This window comes from Cygnus atratus, chromosome Z (assembly GCF_013377495.2).
Source record: "Cygnus atratus isolate AKBS03 ecotype Queensland, Australia chromosome Z, CAtr_DNAZoo_HiC_assembly, whole genome shotgun sequence".
Taxonomy (NCBI): Eukaryota; Metazoa; Chordata; class Aves; order Anseriformes; family Anatidae; genus Cygnus; species Cygnus atratus.
Window position 1 is genome coordinate 42,226,154 of NC_066396.1, and position 22,380 is coordinate 42,248,533.

At 38.5% G+C, this 22,380-nt stretch overlaps 1 protein-coding gene across 9 annotated transcripts in view; it reads right to left on the reverse strand.

Annotated features, from left to right (window-relative positions):
* TLE1 (TLE family member 1, transcriptional corepressor) overlaps positions 1 to 22,380 on the reverse strand; it is a 75,252-nt gene that overhangs the window by 39,053 nt on the left and 13,819 nt on the right. For 7 of the 9 annotated variants that reach the window (XM_035570295.1, XM_035570302.1, XM_035570298.1 and 4 more), the window contains exons 5-6: positions 14,699 to 14,761; positions 13,692 to 13,766 (exon numbers count right to left, since the gene is read on the reverse strand). The exons of 1 other annotated variant lie outside the window; for it this stretch is intronic. In XM_035570295.1, the coding sequence (XP_035426188.1) occupies positions 13,692 to 13,766; positions 14,699 to 14,761 (138 nt within the window). Of the gene's footprint in view, positions 1 to 13,661; positions 13,767 to 14,698; positions 14,762 to 22,380 lie in introns of all 9 variants that reach the window. One more of the 9 variants, XM_035570294.1, reaches the window with a different exon arrangement.

Here is a 22,380-nt window from a genome sequence, read left to right on the forward strand (position 1 = left end):
TAGAGACCTAAAATGCAAAGGGCACTATTTCATGTCAACTGCTGTAGAACAGAAGAAACATGACTTTATTAAACTCAAGAAGGGAGAAAGATATGAAGAAGAAAAAAACACAATCAAAACAAAAATAATAAAAAAAAACAGACAACCACTACCAAAACAACAAAAAGCATTACTGTTTACTTGCATTGCCGTATTCTCTCCCTTCCTAAACAAGTGCTTAAGTGGAAGGAGGTGAAAAGTAGTATCAAATCTTTAGGGCCAAATGAACACGAGGGCCACTGTTTGAGCAGATACAGACAGCCAACCAAGAAACCTTTTCTCTCCCTGTTTAGAAAGATTCTTACAACCAACATTGCAACTGTGACCTTCCAAAAAAGGAAACAACCCAAGATAATGCTCCTGCCAGATCCAGCCTTCTACCTCACCTTGGAAAGACAAAAACCTGCACACACCACCCACGGCAGCAATAGCCAAACCTAGCAGTAACTCTCATTTGACAGCCTAATCCATAAACTTACACTTGCATTTAAATGTCTGTAACTACTTTCAAAAGACTACTTCACCTACAGGTAAGCACGTTCTGAAGGATGCCAGACAACCCTCCCTTAAAAATATACCCACATTCTTCTTTACAAATGTGAATGGACTCGTATACAGATATATATTGGCAATACTTTCCAACATGGATTGCTTACTATTCAACTTTCTAACTTCAGCAGCAGCAGCTGTGTTTCCTTTTCTCTGCCTCTGAATGCTTCTTTTTCTTCGATATCATGACTATTAGACTAATTGCAAAGTGTGTTAGAGGTCCCTGCAAGACATTTCCTTCTGACTTATTTTAATCCTATTCTTCCATACCATAGCAGTAACCTGCAAAATCAAGCTCTGAGTTTGTTTTCTTCTACAGGTGACACAGAAACCGGGACAAGTGGCTGAAATGACTGAAGGCCATGCTGCCATCCAGAGGGAACTCAACAGGCTGGAGAAATGGTCTGTCAGGAACCTCAAGAAGGTCAAAAAAGGGAATTGCAAAGTCCTGCACCTGGGGAGGAACATCCCTAAGAACAAGTACATGGCTGGGTGCCATCCAACCGGAAAGCAGAGGCAGAGAAGGACCTGGGGGTCCTAGTGGACAGCAAGCTGCATGTGAGCCAGCAATGTGCCCTTGACACAGAGAAGATTAATGGTATCCTGGGCTACATGAAGCAAAGTAATGCCAACAGGCCAAGAGAGGCGATACTTCTCTATTCAGCAATAGTAAGGCTGTAGCTGGAATACTGTGTCCAATTCTGGGGTGCCCAGTACAAGAGAGACCTGGATATATTGGAGAGAATCCATTGAAGGGCCACAAAATCAAACAAGGGACTGAAGCAAGCATATCTCCCATGAGGAGAAGCTGAGAGAGAGTGGACTGTTCAGCCTGGAAAAGAGAAGGCTCAGGGGTAGTATCATCAAGGTGTCCAAGTATCTGAAGAGAAGGTGCAAAGACAATGCCAGTGGTGCCCAGTGCCAGGACAAGAAGCAGGGAGCACAAACTGGAACACAGGAAACACTTTACTGTGCAAGTATCAGTGCTCTGTCACAGGATGCCCAGACAAGTTGTGAAGTCTCTCTTCCTTGGTCAAAAGCCACCTCTACATGGTCCTGGGCAACCTATTCTAGGTGGCCCTACTTGAGCAGTGGGGATGGACCAGATGACCTCCAAAAGCCTCCTTCAGCCTCAACCATTTTGTGTTTCTTATAGTTTACTGTTTTCTCTGATAAGTGATTTTTAGAAAAATGAGAGTCAGCTACTGCTGTCATTGCTTCATTTTCTATCTTTCCCTTGGAACATCTGTGTTTATTTCAGTTCATTTGATTTCTTTATTTCCTCTTCTTTTAAAGGCATAGATTTAATTCTGACAGATAGGAAGCTATACTACATCACAGCAAACAAATTTGAAAGTGCCCACTACTGCATCTCTAGCTTGTGAGCTGAGAATGGAGTCTTTGTAGCTTTGTACAAGTTATTTGAAAACTACCCATTATGCAAACAAGCTGCAGTGACTGCGGTGAGGGAAGAGAATGTCCCCTCAGAACAAAGAAAGTGTCTTCAGCAAGCCTCTTCTATCTATATACCACATGAAATGTTATCTTGCTACAGAGGTTTAAGTCCACAGACGGACAGATTGGCAAAAGCTATCCAAAACAATGTATTTCAGACACACAAGATTTGTGTGAGACAATGACATGACTATTTAAAGACTCAACTGTCTCATGGGAAAAAACCTTTTCCTTTTTCATGCTTTATTACAGAAAAGGCATAGATAATATCTTTGGGTCTTAACACATTTTCCACTCCCACAAAAATAATAAAAAAAACTTTTACTATGTACAGAATATCAGTAAGCAAATATCAAAGTCAGAAAGAAGCTGAAAAGCCAAAGTTTTTTTCTTTATTTTCTACTACAGGAATTTGCCTTAAACTAATTGTAGAATTCTGAACAGAAAACTTGGAAAATATTTGCAGCTCTTGCTTCAACTTTTTCAAACAACTCAAACCACACTAATAAATCTCAATTGGACATCTTACCAATTTTTCTGAAACAGAGGTTATACAAATTGCCTCACACAAACCAGAAAACACAATATACTGGCAAAAAAGACAGCTTCCCCAAACACACTCCCAAGCAGTCCTTTTCTCACAAAAGAACTTCATCTCTAAGATAACTAAAATAAGGCTGAAAAGTTGTACAAACTAGGGGAGGGCAGGCTGGAGAACAGTCCTGCAGAAAGGGATCTGGGGTTCTGGTCAACAGCAAGTTGAACGTGATCCAGCAGCGTGCCCTGGCAGCCACAAGGGCCAGCCATGCCCTGGGGTGCACCAAGCACGGCACCACTAGCCAGTCGAGGGAAGGGATTGTCCCTCTCTTCTCTGAGCTGGTACAGCCTCTTCTTGAGCTCTGCAGTTTTGGGTGACACAATATAACAAAAAGATACAAGTATTAGACAATGTCCGAAGGAGGGCTGCAAAGATGGTAAAGGGACTAGAGGGGAAGACGTATGAGGAGCGGCTGAGGTCCCTTGGTTTGCTCAGCCCAGAGCAGAGCAGGCTGAGGGGAGGCCTCAAGGTGGCCCACAGCTCCCTCACGAGGGGAGCGGAGGGGCAGGCGCTGAGCTCTGCTCTCTGGGGACAGTGACAGGACCCGAGGGAACGGCATGGAGCTGGGACAGGGGAGGGTCAGGCTGGGTGTTAGGGAAAGGTTCTGCACCCAGAGGGTGGTCAGGCACTGCGACAGGCTTCCCAAGGCAGTGGTCACAGCACTGATGCTGCCGTAGTTCAAGAAGCCTTTGGACAACGCTCTCAGACACATGGTCTGTTTTTTGGGTGGTCCTGGTGCAGAGCTAGCAGCTGGACTCTATGGATCCTATTAGATCCTATTAGTCCATAGCTGGACTCTATGATCCTTGTGGGTACCTTCCAACCCTGGATATCTTAAGTTATGTTTTACTGCTTTCCTGATACAGTGACTCCAAGCACACTAATAAACTCAGCCCTTCTGCCACCTTTACCTATATAAATAAAAAGAAAATTCAGATATGAAACAGCATATTCAAAGTACTCAGTGAAAAGATTGCAAAGGAACACAAAGTATACATTTGTGAGTTAACTTCTCTGTCTTCCTTTCTTAACTCCTTTTCTACTTGATCACTTGATTCCTTCTTTCCTGTGTTATTTCCCTCCTTTTCAGGATTCATTTCCACCTGTTTGCTGTGAGATCCTCCTTCAGAAACGAAGTCTTGCCTCTTCTTTGTTCTTCAGAAAATTCAAAATAGGTAAAGCAAGGTTGACTTCAACTGGTTCACGAAGATTAAAAAAAGAGCACTTCATGCATGCATGCGCCCAACCACACCGTTACAGTGTTGCATACCTGCTTCCCTATAAAATGTTTCTTCTATGGATTTGTACAACATTGATTTACAATAAAATACCTAAAAATACCTAACCTGGCCAACTCTAGAGTCTGTTTCTTTTTCCCCTTCATCCTTTAATCTTGCAAAATTAAGAAAAGTTGATGAACTCTTACAAGCACAGCTCCCCATACATTTGCTCTGTAAGGCTAAATGTTACTGCTTATCAAAAGAAAAATAAAAACTAGTTGCAGTCGTGATAAAAAAACTAGTGTGCAGTCAAGCTGCCACACAACTTCTCTGAAACAAAAAAACATGGTGTTGACTAGCACTGTAGTTCAGGAGAAAAAAACATTTCATGGAAAATAAATACGACACAGAAGACACTTCCTAACCTGGGACAAACAAACCACTGGTGCACATGGGTCATCTCCGAAGAACCTACAGCAGGGATCTGAGGCAGCAATTCTCAGTAGGGGCCAAAGTAGCTATACTGAAGCCTGCACCTAGCTAGCAGAACTCTAAATTCATTTTTCTATTAAAATAACTGGAAGAGTTTTTGAGAGCTCTTTAAAATACTTATGTACTAGAGATACCAAGTATATCCTTTAGTATGTATTTTATAATATGTTCAGTATTTCATGAGGAATTCAGATTATTTTTTTAATAAGGAAATTGACATCTCTCATCACAAGGAAATCTTGGCTTGCTATCAAATCAAATTATGTAATCAGTACCAGTCTACCTACAAGTATACACAGACTTCTGTGGAATCACAAGATCCCATTTTTAGTTTTAATACTGTCACTGGCTTCACATCTACAGAATGGAGAAAAAGCATTATATTGCTTCCCAATATAATGCAAATAGAAAATATAAAAGTAATTTCAAAGGGTAGCTTGTTAACCATTAATTAGTTCCCATATCACAATTACAGATCACAGACACAGATTGCAGTGAAGAAGTACTTTACCTTTTCCTCAGCTCTATGTTGAGCAGCAACTCTAATCTTTGCTGTGCTTTTCTGCCTCACTTAACAGCTAGGTTTCTCTGCCCTTCCTTCTGGCATTCTGGAAGACAAGCCCGGGCACCAGAACTAGAAAGCTGAAGAGGTATTACACTTCAGGCTCTTCAAAAAGATTGTTCTTGTAAACAGCAATGACAGATGTGGGTGACCACACCCAAATGGATTTGTCACCGCGCCCAGTGAATGAGCATGTCAGCTGTTTTTCTGCTAAAATGATCAGCAATTAACTATTTAATAAAAGTTTAGTAATAATCATTAAATGGCCTGATATTTAATATCCCATTGACATAGAGGGAATAATTATACAGCCCTGCCAGCATGACTGGCACTTTCACAAGAGCAAACCTGCACTAGCAGCCTAGATATGCCGTGGAGCCTCTGAGGCTTGTTCCACACACGCGAAGTCCCACAGCGAGGACACAGAATCCTGCCAGCAGATGGGATTCTTCCAGTTCAGCAGCATCTTCTCCCTAAAGTGAACTAGCACTCCACTGGTGTAGCTGCATCCACACAAGGGCTTTTTGGCATCATTTTGACATGTGTTGTAAACCAACCTAAAGCTTCATAGTTTGTACCAAGTGTAGACCATCAAAGCATGGCTAGTGCTTGTATCAGCAGCTATGCCAGCAACATAGCAAGAAGCCCACTAAACAAAGAAACTACCATAACCTTGTATGTATACACATACATACATTTTAAATATCATATATTCATGTATGCAGTGATGTATTTTATGTATTAGACCCATTTTTAAAGTTCCTTTCTGTGCACATATAAACAATATATAGCTTTTCCACTGATCTCTATGCTTTGAAAAAAATTTATCACAGGCCTGGCTTAACAACATCCTGTCAAACAGTTTATGGGGGGAAAAAAAAAGAAGAGACAGTTCTAAAGATTCTTGTTTTAATAATGACTTTTTTCTCCTTGGGTTAAATTCTGAAGAATTAAGTGACAAACAGCAAAGCTGAAGTCAGCACTGGAAGAAAAAGACATGGGAACAATGGAGGAACCAGAGAAGCTTTTATAAAGGACAGATGCCACAGGGTAGAATGGGGAGGAGGGGGTAGAGGCAGGAAAAAAAAAGATCCTTGTGCAGGAAAACATGTCTTCAAAGAACATCTCAGACTCTAAAGGAAAGTAACAAATTGAAAACCACAATCTAAAAACCACAGAAGAACACCTTAAATTCTCCATTGTTTGATCCAGGAAAGACAAAGACCGTTTTTCTGAAACCAAGTGTATTCTTCTCATCACTGTCAGCATAAGTTTCTTAGAGAAGTAAGCTTTCTTCTCTCTTTTTGCCTTTTTTTTTTTTTTTTTAAAAAGCTTTAGACAGGTACCTAAACCTTGCTTGTTCTAAAGACTCGGAGGCAAGCTTAAGTCTGTAGAATGAAGCTGCCAGCACACATTGCTTCTGGTTTGCAAAAACTGCCAACACATTTTTTTCTGTGGCAGCTGTAAGTTCCCACTATTAATCACCTTCTAACCCCAATCTACATATTTGCTTTTTTTTTTCTTGCTACTGTTAGCATGTCACTACCATTTAACCACACTTCAAAAGCATGCTCCTGCTGCCACAGAAGCCAAAAACAACCAGTTCAAGCTTGCACCAATTTGAAAGTGACTTAAGAAACATTACTCTTCCTTTTTTGTTTGTTTGTTTGTGTGTTTTTGTTTGTTTTTGTTTTTATTACTGATGTATGATTACCTTAAAAAGTATTTCTTTTCCTTCCTGGATCTTTTATTCTCCAGAAATTTAAATCTTGGTGAAAACAAAGATAGTAATGATAGAGTAGAAAAAAATCTTTTGGTAAATTAAAATCCAGACATTAAGTTCAATATATGACTTCAAATGATGTTTATCAACCTCTTTCCCCCAGTTGTTACTAACTACATTTCTGAGATAAAGAATGCAAAATTTGTCAGTCACAAGACAAGCAACAAATTCTTTTTTTTTTTTTTAAACTTACTTTGCCAATCCATGGACCACCTTATTGGAAATTCCCTATATAACCTCTAATAATGTCTCTTCACAATTATCAATCACTTCAGAACATGCATTTGAGCAATCCACTTTTGCTAATCCTTGCTTTTGCTGTCTTGATGTTACTGCTTGCAAGTATTTGATTTAAAGAGCTACAGTTAACTCGCACCTTTAAATACAGAAATGGACATACTCAAAATTAAGTATTATATAAGACAGCAGCCCTGATAGCTCGGCAATATTCTGAGAAATTAGTAATACATGGAATTACCAGATACCAGGGATCCTGCAGTAGTTGATACAAACTCTTCAGCATTGTGATGAGGTACCGTAAACTGCTGTACAAGCTGTGTCTTTGCCCTGTCTTTAGTATTTCCTAAAGTTATTCTAAACACCCACGCTAGTCTTTGTGCAAGAACAAAAGCAAGCTTCTCTCCCTTCTCCTCCAGTCCTTCGACACAGGCCCCTGCCTCTACTCTCTGTATCATTCTTCCAAGAAAAACACAGTGGGCTGCTGTTTTCTTGTACATTTCCACTGTTTAATACTCAAGAGTATTTGTGTCTACCTGTGCCTTCCTCCAGACCCTCAGCACCTGCGCCTTCCTGCTCATGCTGTCTCCATCTTTGCCAGTCACAGTTTCACTTTGCCGGTACAGTCCGCACCAAGAGATCACCCTCCTTTCTCTCACCAGCATGGTGACATTTAATTCATCTCAGTATATCAGCATTTGCTTCTCAAAACAAGACTTTTAGATCCCTTCAGATCTGTATGCTTCACTCACTCTTTGCTTCTCCTACACTAAATTAGTCCATCTTACAGCCCTACATCATTCAACATAGCTCCCCCACCCCAACACCCTTCCCTGTTCTACTTACGTTGCATGGCCATGCTTTGCTTCTTCCTTACTCAATTTCTCTGTATTTGATTTCACTTCATGTGCAAACTCACCCAGCGGAGTTTCTCAGTTGTTTGGGCCAACTGATTCCATTCATTCCATCCAACTCCTTCTTCCTCCAACACATCGGAACTCTTTCCAGAGAAGCACTGAAGGTCACATCACAGTTTTATCTCAGCCTGTTGGCTGTTCACCTACTCTTAACTCCCCTATCTTACTTCAAGTGGAAATTCAAAGGCAGTAGAAGGTATGCTCATCTCTTCAGTTTGTCTCCTTTAGCTTTCTTATGAACTCATCGAAAAAAATAGCATCTGTGAATACTATCCATCTGTGAACATGAAAGCAATTCTGCCTACATATGTTTTAATTGAGAAATGCTTTTAATTACTGTCTAAAGGAAGCAATCCTTTCCTCTGGGATCAGGTAATCTACCCTTCTGTGCCAATGACTTTTATACATATTAACACTCCTCTGCTTCAACGAGCTTCAAAAGCACACTCATCCATAACCCCCATTTCATCTTTTTGGCAGCCCTTCCATATTCTCTTTATTAAAGCTCACTGAGCACATTTTCTGCATGTTTTCCTTGCTTTGAACCGTACTCCTCCAACATTTTGACCTGATTTTAGTCTTTCCATTCCACTAAAACTATTCTTTCCGAAACACTGTTTAACAGAATTGTTTGGATACCAATTCACAAAAAGAAACATGTTCTTCTCACGTACCTATCTCCTCTGCTTCTATCTACCTGACTCCTCCTGCAACTTCATGCTCCATTGACTTTTCCAATCTTCTTTATTAATTATTTATTATTAATTATTTATTAATTAATTATTCCCACCTACTAAAGTCCTTCTAAATCTTACCAGTCCCTGCTGTACCGCTCTGCTGCTGCAAAGTAGGCCAACATACAACTCTACATCAACACGTACAACCCACATCCCCAACATTTACTCATTATACGAGTAGCATCAACTCACCGTTGAATCTGTAACCATACACGTGGTCTCGTCTTTGACTGGAAGCTTAGACATTAGATCTAGATAAGAGAGCCACCTAAACATCTCGCAGATTCTTTTGGGATTAAGATTTAAGGTGCTGCTTTTTCTACCCACCCACACAGGAAACTTCACAAGATAACAGATATGACCTACGAGTGAATTACACGTAAGTAATATGTGCAATTTTCCGCTCTTCAAATGACAAAGTATTTTCATCTTCAGAAAATTGTCTGGTTAAGACACCATCCTCCTCCATATTGATAAATCAATGTTCACCATTCCACCATCAGTTTGGGGGGGGGAGTCTAGCATTAAATAAATGTGTTTTTCACTGTGATATTAACTCACATTTCACAAACCTTCTCCCATGTTTTCTGTTTCCAGCAGGACAAACCAACAGTACACATTAATAACACGTTCTTATTTTTCCTCAAAACTTAGTGATGCTTGAAAAAAAATCTGACTGTTGTTTGAGGACTGGCATTTTCAGAATACCAGTTGTCATGCTGACAAACAACATCTCCACTTGCTACCTATTTTAAACTTATTTTACAAGTCTTAAGCTTTCATATTCTAACAGCACCTAAACATGACAGAATACCATGTAATTAAGGTTTCTATGTATTGTAAAGAAAGAAAAATACAAAGAATAATCCAGAAAGTTTCCAGGCAATTGAACTACTACAGATGGAGTTAAGTAATTCAGACTTAGGACTACCTGGTTGATGTTAAAAGTGAGGACACCATGTCTTGTGCTCACAAGATCTCATTTTATTTAATTTGTAAGAACTAGGCAGTTTCCCCTCCCCTTGGGGCATAATGCAGATCACGGCCAAGGAGGATCTGAAGTAATGCTACAGCTGCTTAGCTCTTCCATTGCACTAAGTTCTGCATTCATTTCTGCTCTAGTCTGTATTTCTATTTTTTAATGAAACATACAGCCTGGTTATATTTATAGGCTTTCTAAGGATTAACTACACACTCATAAGAATAAACCCTCAAGAGGTTAACCTCATCGTCTTAAGCTTCACACACTACAATCCCAAAGATAGTTGGCAACCACAGCCAGGAGAGAAAAAATAATCCCACATCTTGCTAATCCTTTAGCCAATCACCTCATGCAACAGTAGAGAGGCCTCATGGAGGCCTACAACTCAATCTTTCTCAGGAGTACTGTCAATCGAAAAGATATATGTTTTACAGAAGCATTAGCAACCTTTGTGAAATGTCAAAATAACATGGTGGTACACTGAAACAACGCATCTAAAATTTAATGCTAAAAAATATTCCAGCTTTCTGCTTCTACTTCTTATTTCAGTTATTTGCATATTCTACTTTTAAATCTGCCTACTTTATTAATTCTAAAGTAAACAAACTAGTATTATCCATTGATTACATCTAAATAGATTGGTCAATTGTAACTGTGCCTTATCATTCTCAGCAGGAACTTCTCCAGGCTGATCATATCTGGAAAATAAAAATCCCTTCAAGCTAAACCATGATTATCTAATTAATTATTTCATACCATGATTTGGATTCTCCCTTAACCCCAAATGTGGACACTGCCTACAGCCACAACAGTGTGATAGAGTTAACGGGTACAGTCTTAAGTCAAAGTTTTTTGTATGATTATTCAACTACCTAGTAAATCTTCTAGTTCTTTCAACTTTAATACAACAAATTATTAAATAATGCAATTTTAAGGAAAAAAAAGGAAGTCATGCAGTTTGTTTAGCTACATTTCTACCCAATGGCTGGAAAGTAAAGCCTTCAAGAACATGCAGGAAAAGTATATGGCCAGAGGTATGACTATTAAGAGCCTAATATGATCCACAGAAGTTTTAATCAGTGCAGAGGACTAGCACGCATAAGCTCACTGAGACCAACTATATTTCTTGACTTTTTTTTAATGTGTCAATTAATTTTTGTTTGACTGGTTTGGGTTTTTTCCTCTGGACATGCTTAATATACACTAACTCCAAAATCTGTCTTGAGTTTCTAGGTAAATTCTCCAGAGAATATCTTGTAAGTTCCATGAGGATGTAAGTCCATACACTCAGTCTCTCCTCTAACAAACAGGTTTCTACTTTTTCAACAGGAAAAAGAAGTATAAAATAATGATGGCTCAAAAAGAAAAAAATAAAAATAAAGTAAAATTCAAAATAAAATGTTTCCACTAATTAAAAGTTTTGTTTCCTTCAAGACTTTACATGTGGCCCAGCAGCAAAAAGAACTGTGTTTTGCTCTAATTCAGGAAGACAATTGGGAAACTTTTGAATCATCTAGTGCCAGGAAACAATGGCTCTTAAAGACAGAAAGGGAAGAGGGGAAAAAAAAAAGTCAAAGACCAACAAAAATGAAGACTTTATTTAGTCAGGAGAAACTATTTAAGTGGACATCAGCTAGGAAAGTTAAACATTCCTTCTACGCTCAAAATTTACTGTACACAAACATCCTCAGTAGTATGATGCATGCCAGCGAGTACTTGATCTTCTACTGTTACAGGCTGCTCCACCCTATTTGCATTCTGGAAGAAGTTTCATGATCTTTCATGCTCATAATAGATGCCTAAACCGTTAAATTACTATTTCTTTTCTTATCTTGAAAGACACTGCACTTAAACAGCATGGCCCTTCCATTGTTCTTTACACTAAGTCGAATCCCTGAACAATACTGACAGCTGCTATCAAACTGGGCCATGCTTACTTCCAGTGCAGCTGCCGCTCTTTGGAACAGACAGGCTTCTGATGTCTCCTCCTCTCTGGGGAGAGGGCTTGACACACTGCATGCTCAGTGAGGGGGGGGGGCAAAGGTCCACTGAATTGTCAACCCAATTTTATGCTATTCAGATTTTCCAGGATGTGCACCGTCCCTTTCAAACAAAATCAAGCATATGTCAAGAGCATGAAACTTACTGTGCAGCACAAGATAATTATCGACCATATAAGACTGTAAAAGATCACTGAGACATACATCTAATTTTAGTATAATGCATATTCATGCATTGACATGGTCAAAGAAATTTTGTGCCTAATATGTTTGTTTCCACACTCTTAGTTTTGGATTCATACGGCATTGCTTAGAACTCTTTCAGAAGATGCAGGAAAGTATTTACTCCGGGTCATTCTTCGGCTATTTGAAAGTGAAAAAGCTGAGGGTTCTACTCCTACTTCCAAGAAGTGATCCCCACAGAAAGTGTTAATTGCATGCGGTATTTGTAGATCCCTATTGCTTTTAAAAGACTATTTTGTGAAGACTTAAAAAGAAGTAAAAGATGTGCTTGAGATAGTGCTACCTAGCCAAACCAAATCTTGCTATTTTAAATTCAAGCAAGATTGTTTTAAAATATATTTTAACACATATTTCCATATACTGCATAAAATATTCTTTAAAAGTAGTTCTTTATAAAGAGATTTCCATTTTCATCCTAAGAACTCATTTCCAAATAAATGTAAGAAAGTACAGTTCTCTAATCTTTGCTAATCAAATATCTCAAATGTACATGTGCTGTATGAATATCTGATTTATCTTTGAAATAAAGTAATTCATTGCACAAGCAAAGCACAGAGGAGATTGTGACAAATACAGATGTAATTGTGTGGGTTTTTTAAATGTGATTTTAAGCAAATCAACTAAGCAACAGTCAAAATTTGATATGAAGGGGAAAAAAACAGCTCAGATTTGAAAGGGGGGGTATGTTTATGCAAAGCTAATCTGTCAAGTGTAATAAAGCAGCTTGAATAAAATTTAAGCTGAAAATCCACTGAAGCTCCCCATTTCAGGGAGGAAAAGCTATTAAGAGGAAATGAAGGTCACCCTCCCAGTTTATTTCACCTAATTGACTGCCAATAGCTTACCACAGGCAAAATGACTGCAGATCTGCAATTGAGAAACTGATGAAAGGAGAGTTTTCAAGCTGAGGCTCATTCTTTTAATCCTCCCTCACTCTTTTTTTTTTCCATCTCCAGTTGGGATGTAATTTTAAGCACAGATGGATTAACTGGTTCCATTGTCTGTAGACGTCATTGGACTATGGCACTGTTAATCCGTACAGCAGCATGTCTAATTATCATTACAAAGTGTCTGAGGGAACTATAAAGACCAGCAGGGCATCTTCTCACAAGCAATTAACATAAATTGATAAATGAGTAATTTGAATCTGCTCAAGGCGCTCACATATGAATAAAATCAGAAAGGATGGCTTCTTGTTTCGGCTACTTCTTTCACTTAGTCTGGAAGGGCAGAAAACATGAGAAATATTCTAGACTTAGTGGCGGGGGAAAAGAACTCATGCAGTGGAAGGAATGCATGGTTCAGAAAGTTCATTAATACAAAACAAATGACTTGTGATTGACAACCAGTCACAAGCAAGTAGTATTAACTTATTTCAGCATATTTAGAAGAACAAACTTGGTGAAAGGCTATTAGAGCACTGTGTCAGACAATTAATACTACTTCAAAAGCAAGTGAAGTTTCTTTTCAGTAGCTCGCTAATTTAAAATTCATGAAAGATTCACAAGAGAAAGAAAGAAGAATGAATACTTGAACAAGCTCTAAGGACTCAAGTGTCACAGAAAGCATGAGGTAAAGGTAACTACCACATATAATACCTACAAATAAACAAGCAACCGTCCTAATCACTGTATTTCTTGGAGGAAAAGTTTTGTTACGCACAGCATTGCTGCACAAAGTGATATTCTGACAAAGCAAACTATTAACTTTATCCCTGCTAAAATCTGTGCAAAGCAAATCAAACACACTTGAACAACATTGGGCATCAAAACAGTGTTAGCTATCAAAACATTAAGCTTATTTTAAAAACAGCAAAGCAATAAGATATGAAAGCAAGTTATACACACTGTAGGAGGTAGACCTGGAAGGCCACGTACCCCGATGATGGCATTCAGTTCAGCCATGGTCACTTGTTTGGCACGTTCTACAGCTTGGGCCACTTGCTGCTGATGCTATTAAAAGAAGAAGGGGTTTGGAGAGGAATTTGTGTTAGGATATTGACTGCGACAAATCAAATCAGGATCATAAAACACCTGAGTAACTGGTTTCTCTGCAGAAGCCCAGGTTGACTATTTCAAGACACACCTTATGAAGGCAAAAAGCTAACAGTGCCCCATTTCTCATCCTGTCATCGAAGGTAATTGAGAACCCTAAAGGCTGTCAAGCCCACCTCTTCTCCTCCCCTCCCACCCATGCCACTTCAAAATTGATTTTCTGATATATGGATAATCAGTTTATAATTGAGCTGGCAGGACGATAACGTCAACTTCACAGTAGTGTGAGTTTCAACATTTATATACTGTGTCCACACAGCAAAACCTACAAAAGTTTTAAACAGGAAGAATAAATGCTTCACTGAACCCAACAAGAATTACAAACACTCTTTGTAAACTGTAGCTTGAAGAGGCACATTTAAAATAACAGGCTTCAAAATTTAACAGTAGCTGCCTACAGTATACTACGATCAGTCATTCAGGCCAAATGCAGGTCTGTAACCTTAAACAACATTTCGCATCTGAGTACTCACTTTTTACACTAAAATTTGATACAAATCATGTAGACAAGATGAGCATACTTATTTCACTTATGTCACTTATATGACATCAAATAAATAATCACCGTGATTAGAAATGAAGGCATTTTGTTGCATTGACAATATTTCTACAGACTCCCCTTCTCCTTTGGGAATGAATAAAGCTAAGCCACTGTCACTAGTTTGAACTCAGATTTGTTAGACCAAATTAGCAGGGGGTTTGCACACTTCAACTATAACAGATGTTCCTTACACTTGTGCATTGTGATAAAATTAACATCTTAAAACTAGCTAATCTGCAAACAGAAAAGAAACATAATTGCACTTTAACAGCTGAACAGTTTTACTTACTTCCTGAGACAAAAATGGGATGACTTGTGCACAAATTGTGTTCAATCTCTTGGCGATTTCTGTCTATAGAGAAAAAGTATTATGATTAAAAATGTGTTTTCTGCTTGTTCCCATATATCAACTATTGTGCAGGATCATATTAAGTTCACACTGGAGAAAATAAAGAAATTCATGTCTTCATAGTACTGCAAATATAAATAGTTAATATTTAAGCCCAAATGAGGACAAAGATTTAGTCAGCTACTCTAGGACATCTGCCATGTCTAAAGCACCTAATCTGTATACACGTTTAGGAACAAATCTGGTCGTTGTACATAGCTCATTAACAAGTAAAGCATTTTTGAAATCCATTAAGTCCAAGATAAAGCCTTTTAAAAGGTAGATTTATTATTACTCAGATTATCAAGCAGAATAACATGAGGGTGACAGGCACAGAGGAAAATATTTCTTTCATTATCAATTTTATCTGCCAATTACAAGGCAGTTTTGCTTACAGAAAGAAACCCAACAGGAGTATAAATGAAATACCAAAACAGAAATGAAACAGAACGGAGAAAAAAACTAAAGACTTCTAAAACATCCATAATAAGAGTGAATTGAAGTAACACAGATAGGAAGAAAAAGAATCTGATCAAAAAATGCAGTAGTCAGTAACAATGAATTAGTACAACTATGAGTAGCAAGAGAACAAATCAGCAGAGGGACAATCCTTCACTAACAGCAGCACAGAACGCAGCAGCACGAATTGTTTAAGGCCCACTTTCCATCAGCTTTGTATATATTCATGGGTTTTGTTTGTTTGTTTGTTTTGTTCTTTTAATCTCTCACTTTTGGTTCATCCACCTAGACCTGGACACAGGATGGTGGAACACAGGACCCTTCCTCTGCCATTACTCAGCCTTACTTGTGATGCTTTTCAGACCTACACATATGCCAATCATTCAGATCTCCTATTATAACTATCCCTCAAGTCTTAAAGGAGCTTTGTGCTTTTGAAGTCTCAACTCCCACAAACAGGTGCTTGCACAATTCCCACAATTTTCCTTGAAAACATCTCACGCAGTCACTAGAGAACAGTTGCACAAAACAAAAAACTAATGTCCAGATGTGTACGCAGCCTATATGCAAGATGCTCTGAATCACTTTTACCAGTCACTATCACTAAGCCATATGCATATTTCTTCTTCTAGTTTTGTTTTAGAACATGGCAGGGGTGTCCACTCCTGAGAATTATTGGGCCTTCCATGAAACGACATACCAAAAGCTGAACAAAAATAAACTCTCTCAGAGAATACAGATAAACTCTGCTAACACATTTGCTGAGCCTTTCCCCAAGCCTTCCATCATCCAAGATTTCTTAGGAAGACACTGAGATGTGCTGATGTTTACACATCAGTCAAGCAGTAATTTGGAAACAAAAGCCCCACACTGTTTCTGTGTCTCAGGAGACACATGACTTGGGGTCTAAATATGGCCGACAAGCTTTAACACTTCTTTCCCCACCTCTGGGAGAAACAGAGAAAATACTTGACAGCACTGAGTCTTGTAAAACACTGATGTAAACTGAGGTCCTACCTGACCAAAGTCAGTGGGGCATGTCCACACTTAAGTTTTGCGGAGACAAGGGTAATCTAAACACTTTGGGGGTGGTTTCTTCCTAGGGCAAAGAGGTTGGTTCCTACAGGCAGGGGCAATGATGCAACTGCTGCTTTGCAGCAAACCTTTCTCTCTCTGCAACAACACGTATACACCTCTTTTCTCAACAGAAACATCTACCTTCTCACACAGTATCAAACACTAAACAGTTTTTGTCCTTTTCTGTTTTGTCTAGACCAAGACCACAAACTATCCATCATTCTGTGGATGACCTGGTACATAAGCTACCAGCAAAGATAATACAAGGAAGTCTGCATGACTAAACTTTTGCCAGATATGTTGGTACTTGAAGTATCTGTTAACTTAAGGAAAAAAGCACACACACGATTGGGAGAATTTGAGTACTAAAGGGCATTTTTCCACATGATTTACTTTCTGGAGGCAGATACCACATATATCAGCTATGAGAAGGCTGTTACATAGCAGCCTGACTGACTGGGATGAGATGTTTAGCTTCCAACAAATTAACTGCCCTAGACCAACAGGATTACTTTTGTTTTCATGATAAAAACCAGGATGAATCATAGCAGGTGATAAGCAGGTGCGGGGTGGGAGAATAAAGTAAAACAGGATGCACTAATTTGCTTTCTCCTGAAAAGCTGTTTCAGTGTGCATTACCTACACAGGAGTCCCCCTATTCTGCAATCCTGCAAGAATTATCCTTATTATAGCTGTGAAAAAGTCTATTTTGAGCAGAGTCTACAAAGCATGCAAGCATCCACATTGTGGAGTTTTCCCACAGAGGTCCCAGGTATCTGACTTTCACGGTGGCAGTGTAAATACAGAATGGCACACTGTAACACAAGAGAACATGATGTGCTAGTTACCAGTCCCAATACAAGTCAATCAGATCTTTTCTAATTATACATGTAAACAGCATCCTAATATTCATACACAGTTGTGAATAAGCTTAAATGTACAAATCGTAAACAAGCATTTGTTCTGAGATTTCTTGCTACTGTTACAAGTGCTAAGTAACAGGCATTTATATTGGAAGGAAATTAAAAACACTATTCCACAACTCATAACCAAAGTCTGTACTTTTAAAAGGCAGTTTACCTACTAGTACTCTTTCCCATACACAACATAAAAAGGTACTTAAAATTATTTATCCAGTAGCAGATCTCAAACATCTCCTGTTCGTTGTCTTCCAACAATTAGTAATAAGTATTCTTAATCATAAACTTGTCAAAAAAAATAAAAATCTTTGTTCTCCAGTGAGTTCCTGAACCTAAGCATTAATGCACAATTCACTTAATCTTCTACATCAGGAATTGCAAGAGATTGTTTTCAGCATTGAGAAAAAGGAAATCTCATTAATTTAAATACAAATCTAGCTGTTCAAAATGCAATGAACTTTCACCTTTCCAGACAGAATCTCTTTGAATAGGTGCACGTGCATATTGTATGTATGTATATAGATATATATTGATTTCCAAAAGCAAAAACTTTTTTGAAGGAGTCTAGGACAGTTTGGTTAATCAAGACTAAACATCTGTAATTGATGAGCATTAAAACAAGCTGTATCTTCCAGATTTTGGGCTCATATTTGATAGCCTTAAGAATACTTATTGGCCTTGCAGCATAAAAATATTTCCAGTGTCCTTGCAACGTAACACAGCTATCATCTAAGCAGTGATCTTGAAACACGTAGGGCAGTCAGAAGAATGAGTAAACAGAAAATTTTGCAGAAAACCGCTTCGATCAGAGACAAGCATGACTAATTGCATATGTTCTCTGGCTCCTTGGTAAAGCAGACTGTAGAAGCCTGCATCTCTCATGAAAGCCCTCCTAGCTCTTATGGCAGCTCTCAGCAGAGCATCTGAAGAGCCCTTAATTGTTTGTGTTCTTAATGCAGAGCCTCTTGAATACATTCATTTTTAATAGAGGGCTTGAGTGTAGGGCCTATCAAAGAATGACAAATCTAAAGCTTTCACTGGTTCTTGTTGTTGCAATTATTGTCTTTTTGATTTATTTGCAAATGACAAGCTTGTCAGACCCCTGACTGAAGTGCCACCCTCCTTTCCGAAGTATCATTAAAAATTAACATGAAGGAATTCATCTCCATTTGGTAAAATTAAGTTGAGCCAACATGTGTTTTTTTTGTCTTCACTCATCTAATTTTTTGTCTTAATTCCATCTAATTAAGGACTTAAATGTTTTGACCTAACCATTGCCAAACCCAAGTGATTGTACTTAAACCTGTCTCTTGATAAAATGAATTCTTAACATAATGACATAACTAAGCAGCAAGACTAGTTACTAAATATAATATTCACTTAAGTCACTTTACTAAGCAGTTAAGAAAGCACTTACATGTACAGTTGTAACTTTTTTCCTGCTTCACTGTTAAAAATACATTGTTTTCCTGTACAATAGTCTGTTCCAGACCATTTTACATTTTCACAGCCTGTACTTTACAAAGCACCATGTAAGATCTCATACGTAAATAAACATGATTTCTTAAGCAACTGCAGGTATTTATACTACAGAAGAAGCAGGTATAATATAAGTACCAAACTCTACCTGGATTTCTCAGCACAATTAACACCCTTGTACATGTTATCAGTAATAATGAAAGTCCTAGCCTAAGGGAGCCAGCATTCTCACTTCTGAGTGAAAAAATGCAGCTTTCCCCTGAGGAGAATTAGTTAATCGCCCTTCAGTCTCAGAGTTTTCAACAACAGTTGTGGTTTTGCTCCAATCAGCAAATCACCTTACTTGAATCTTACACGACATTATTGTGATGATCAGCTGTATTATGACAACTGCTGAACTATTAGCACTGACACTCCACAAAGCTGTCCAGGCCTATCTTTACCAAACAATGCTAAGCTAAAAGTATCTCTTGTATGCCAAAAACTTTTCCTGTAAATTGCACTTCCTATATTCCAAAGTTAGATCAGTATTTGAAAGCACTCTAACACCATTTCTTAAGGACAAGTTTCTGTACTCTCATTAAATATTTACTTATTTCAACACAGTTTTGAGAATCGCATTTGTCATTAGATTTGGAAGACGACAGCTTAGGAGCAACATGACTAAAAGGAATGTAAGAAAACACAAAGTTTTGATGATACCAAAAAAAAAAAAAGTATCTTCTAATCTATTCCTTTCAATACTTAAATAAACAAACAAACCACCTTTTAATGCACAGAAAAGAATATACTGTCAAATCATATTCACAAAAGCTTTAGAAGATAATTCTGAAGTACAACGCCTCCACTTACACTTTCAAAGTGTAGAAAGCCAAGTACAACACAAAATTCGTTCTGGAAAAAGGAAATGGACTTCCTGCAATTTATACGATGTAACACAGTAATCCACTAGGGAGTAAAGGTCAATGTTGCACTTCTGGTCATTACTGAATCATTTGAGATGATCTGTGGTGGGGATGAGGAGAAAATCGAAGGCTGTGAGAATGCTGCAAATGGCTTGACCTCAGACCAATTTTCATCTCCATCTGTCCAACAGACATGTGGATAAAAGCTCTCTTTATAGGACATGCTTGACCATTTTTAATCCCTGTTGCAAGCCAGAATTCAGTTGAAAACTACATTTACAAAGGCCTTGGGTAAGAAACTGCATGTGTATAATTTAGTCTTGAGCTAAAATTTCGCATCCGTTCTGTATTTTCATTTTTCTAGCAATGCACTTAAACGGTGTAGCCTTTATTCTTTTTGTGATTGAGATTTTCAAAGTCAACAGAAATCACACCTATTTACAGAGCATATACAAGAAAAAAAGAAACAAACAAAAAAGCAAAATGCTTAGCTCTCTAAATGCTGTTATAGATCTTTGCTACAGAAAGATTCAAGCACTTCCAAAAATGTGTTGCTAACAGTTTGGGGGTGGGGAGGATGCTGGAGGTATAATTAAATCTCAAAACCTAAATATTCAAAAGCCTCAAATGATTAAGGCTAGCATTCTATGAACTTTGCTGTTCATGAGTTATTGAATCCACATTGAGCACTGAGATATTAATGCCCTTTTATTTAAAACTAATACACTACAATCTGTTTTGGCAATGGCTGCAAGAGGGAAAAAAAATAAAGGCAACATGCCATTTAAAAGTTTAGGCCCCCATAGTATATCAATGTCAAACAACAGCGTGTCATGCTAAGATTCAATTCAGGTAAGTGCCACTGCCAAATTTTCTTGTTCCCAGACGTGCTTTAAGATTATTTTATTGCTTAAAATTTAATTTGTTCCAACTCGCGTCTCCATGACAACATTGGCTAACCCTGCAAATCATTTGGGTAATTGGATATCTTATCTTTCTATTGCTCTCAAATCCAATGATTCTGCTAGAACTGCAGCAGCCAATCAAATTTACTGGCCTCCTGAGTAATAGACCAGGAGAAGTAGCCACATTCATCTCCTCTTTACACCCGTATTAACCACCATGCGACAAACTGTGGAAGCTGGCCTTCAAACTGTATTTTAAATTATAAACACCGTCATTACTAACATTCACACCAATAGGAGGGGGTGGGAAGGTTTATTCTCAACAGATATTTGAAATTCAATCTGACAAGCAGCTATGGACTGTAGTGCTCATTTCAGCGACAGGAACAATCTCTATTTTGGGGATAGGCTGTCACTTTAAAATGACATATTAACAAATATAGTTTTCCCTCTGCCCCACATTTGTACTACTCATTTTAATCGCAAGGTCAGCCACCCATGAGATGATGATGTTAAAATCCCAGAAGACTGGCATGAAAAATGTTTAGCAATAAAAAAACAAAAAACACCATATTACAAGTGGGAGTGGGGAGAGGAAGAAGCAACAGAAATATTAACAGAATAAAAGCTCGAATTGACAAAGTGGCAGAATGCTAGAAAAATTCTAAACGAAATTACTTTTTTTTAATTCAGTACCTAAACTACATTTATCTGAAGCCTCTTAGATGTCAGTTTAAATTACAGAAAGGTCACGTTAATTTAAACTTAAGCTACATTTGATGCACAAGTCAACAGCTACACTTACCATACATCTACTACAGGTTTGGACTTCGTTCAACTGTAAAGTGCAGTGACTGGATGTATTTCAGATGCCTAATTTCAATGCTTTCTATAATAATAGAGAGAGCTGCTACGCAGCTCTCAATGAGCCACTGTAAACAACTGCCCATCCCATTTGCAGCTGTAAATCCTGTTGAACCCAAGCCAATTGGCAACAACGAAGCTGTTGTCAGGATGTTAAAGAGCTCCTCTCACACATCTTCACTATGTCAAGACTCTTCTCAAACTTGGCTAAAAGGGACCGTTACCACATTTCTCCTTTAATCTAACTTTAGCCCATCTTGCTCTAGTACTCAAATTACAAGAGGTACATTCATCCGAACTTTAGTTCCACAGTTTTGTTTCCATGACTAAGCTAACCTTCAATACACAGAGTGTTTAAGTCTCTGAGAAGAAGCCAGCACAGAGCTTTGTTTTTACTTTCCAGTTGTTTTCCAGCTAACACCATTCCCATTTATTTAGATTTCATGAGATGTTGAGCAAGTCGGAGGCTGACTCCTATCCAAAAGAGAAGGTCTCGCCACCTTCATTTCCACAGGCACATATCCCTCACTTTCTTTCAAAGCACTGCTAGAGTCATTTGGATTTGTCCAACATCTCAAATCACTCGCCAAGCAGAAAACATTACTAAAGGAGGCGGGAGAAGGACCAGCTTAGCAGACCAACAGATCAGTGAGTTAAGTAAGCAGATAGCAGAGCAGCCCAAGGAAGTACCAGAAGAAACCAGCTGAGAGAAGGGGGGTTTTGGGCAGCAGTAAACTATTAGATGAGCTCCTCTAATCCCACAGTACTGCACTCTTATGCGCCATGCTTGTAGTGTTCTTCTAGAGGAAACGTGCTCTCCATTATTATCTAACATGCCCTGCAGAGAAGGACTTGGGGGTTCTGATGGATGGAAAGCTCGACACAAGCCAGCAGTGTATGTCTGCAGCCCAGAAGGCCAACTGCGTCCTGGGCTGCATCAGCATAGGGGTGGGCAGCAGGTGGAGGCAGGTGAT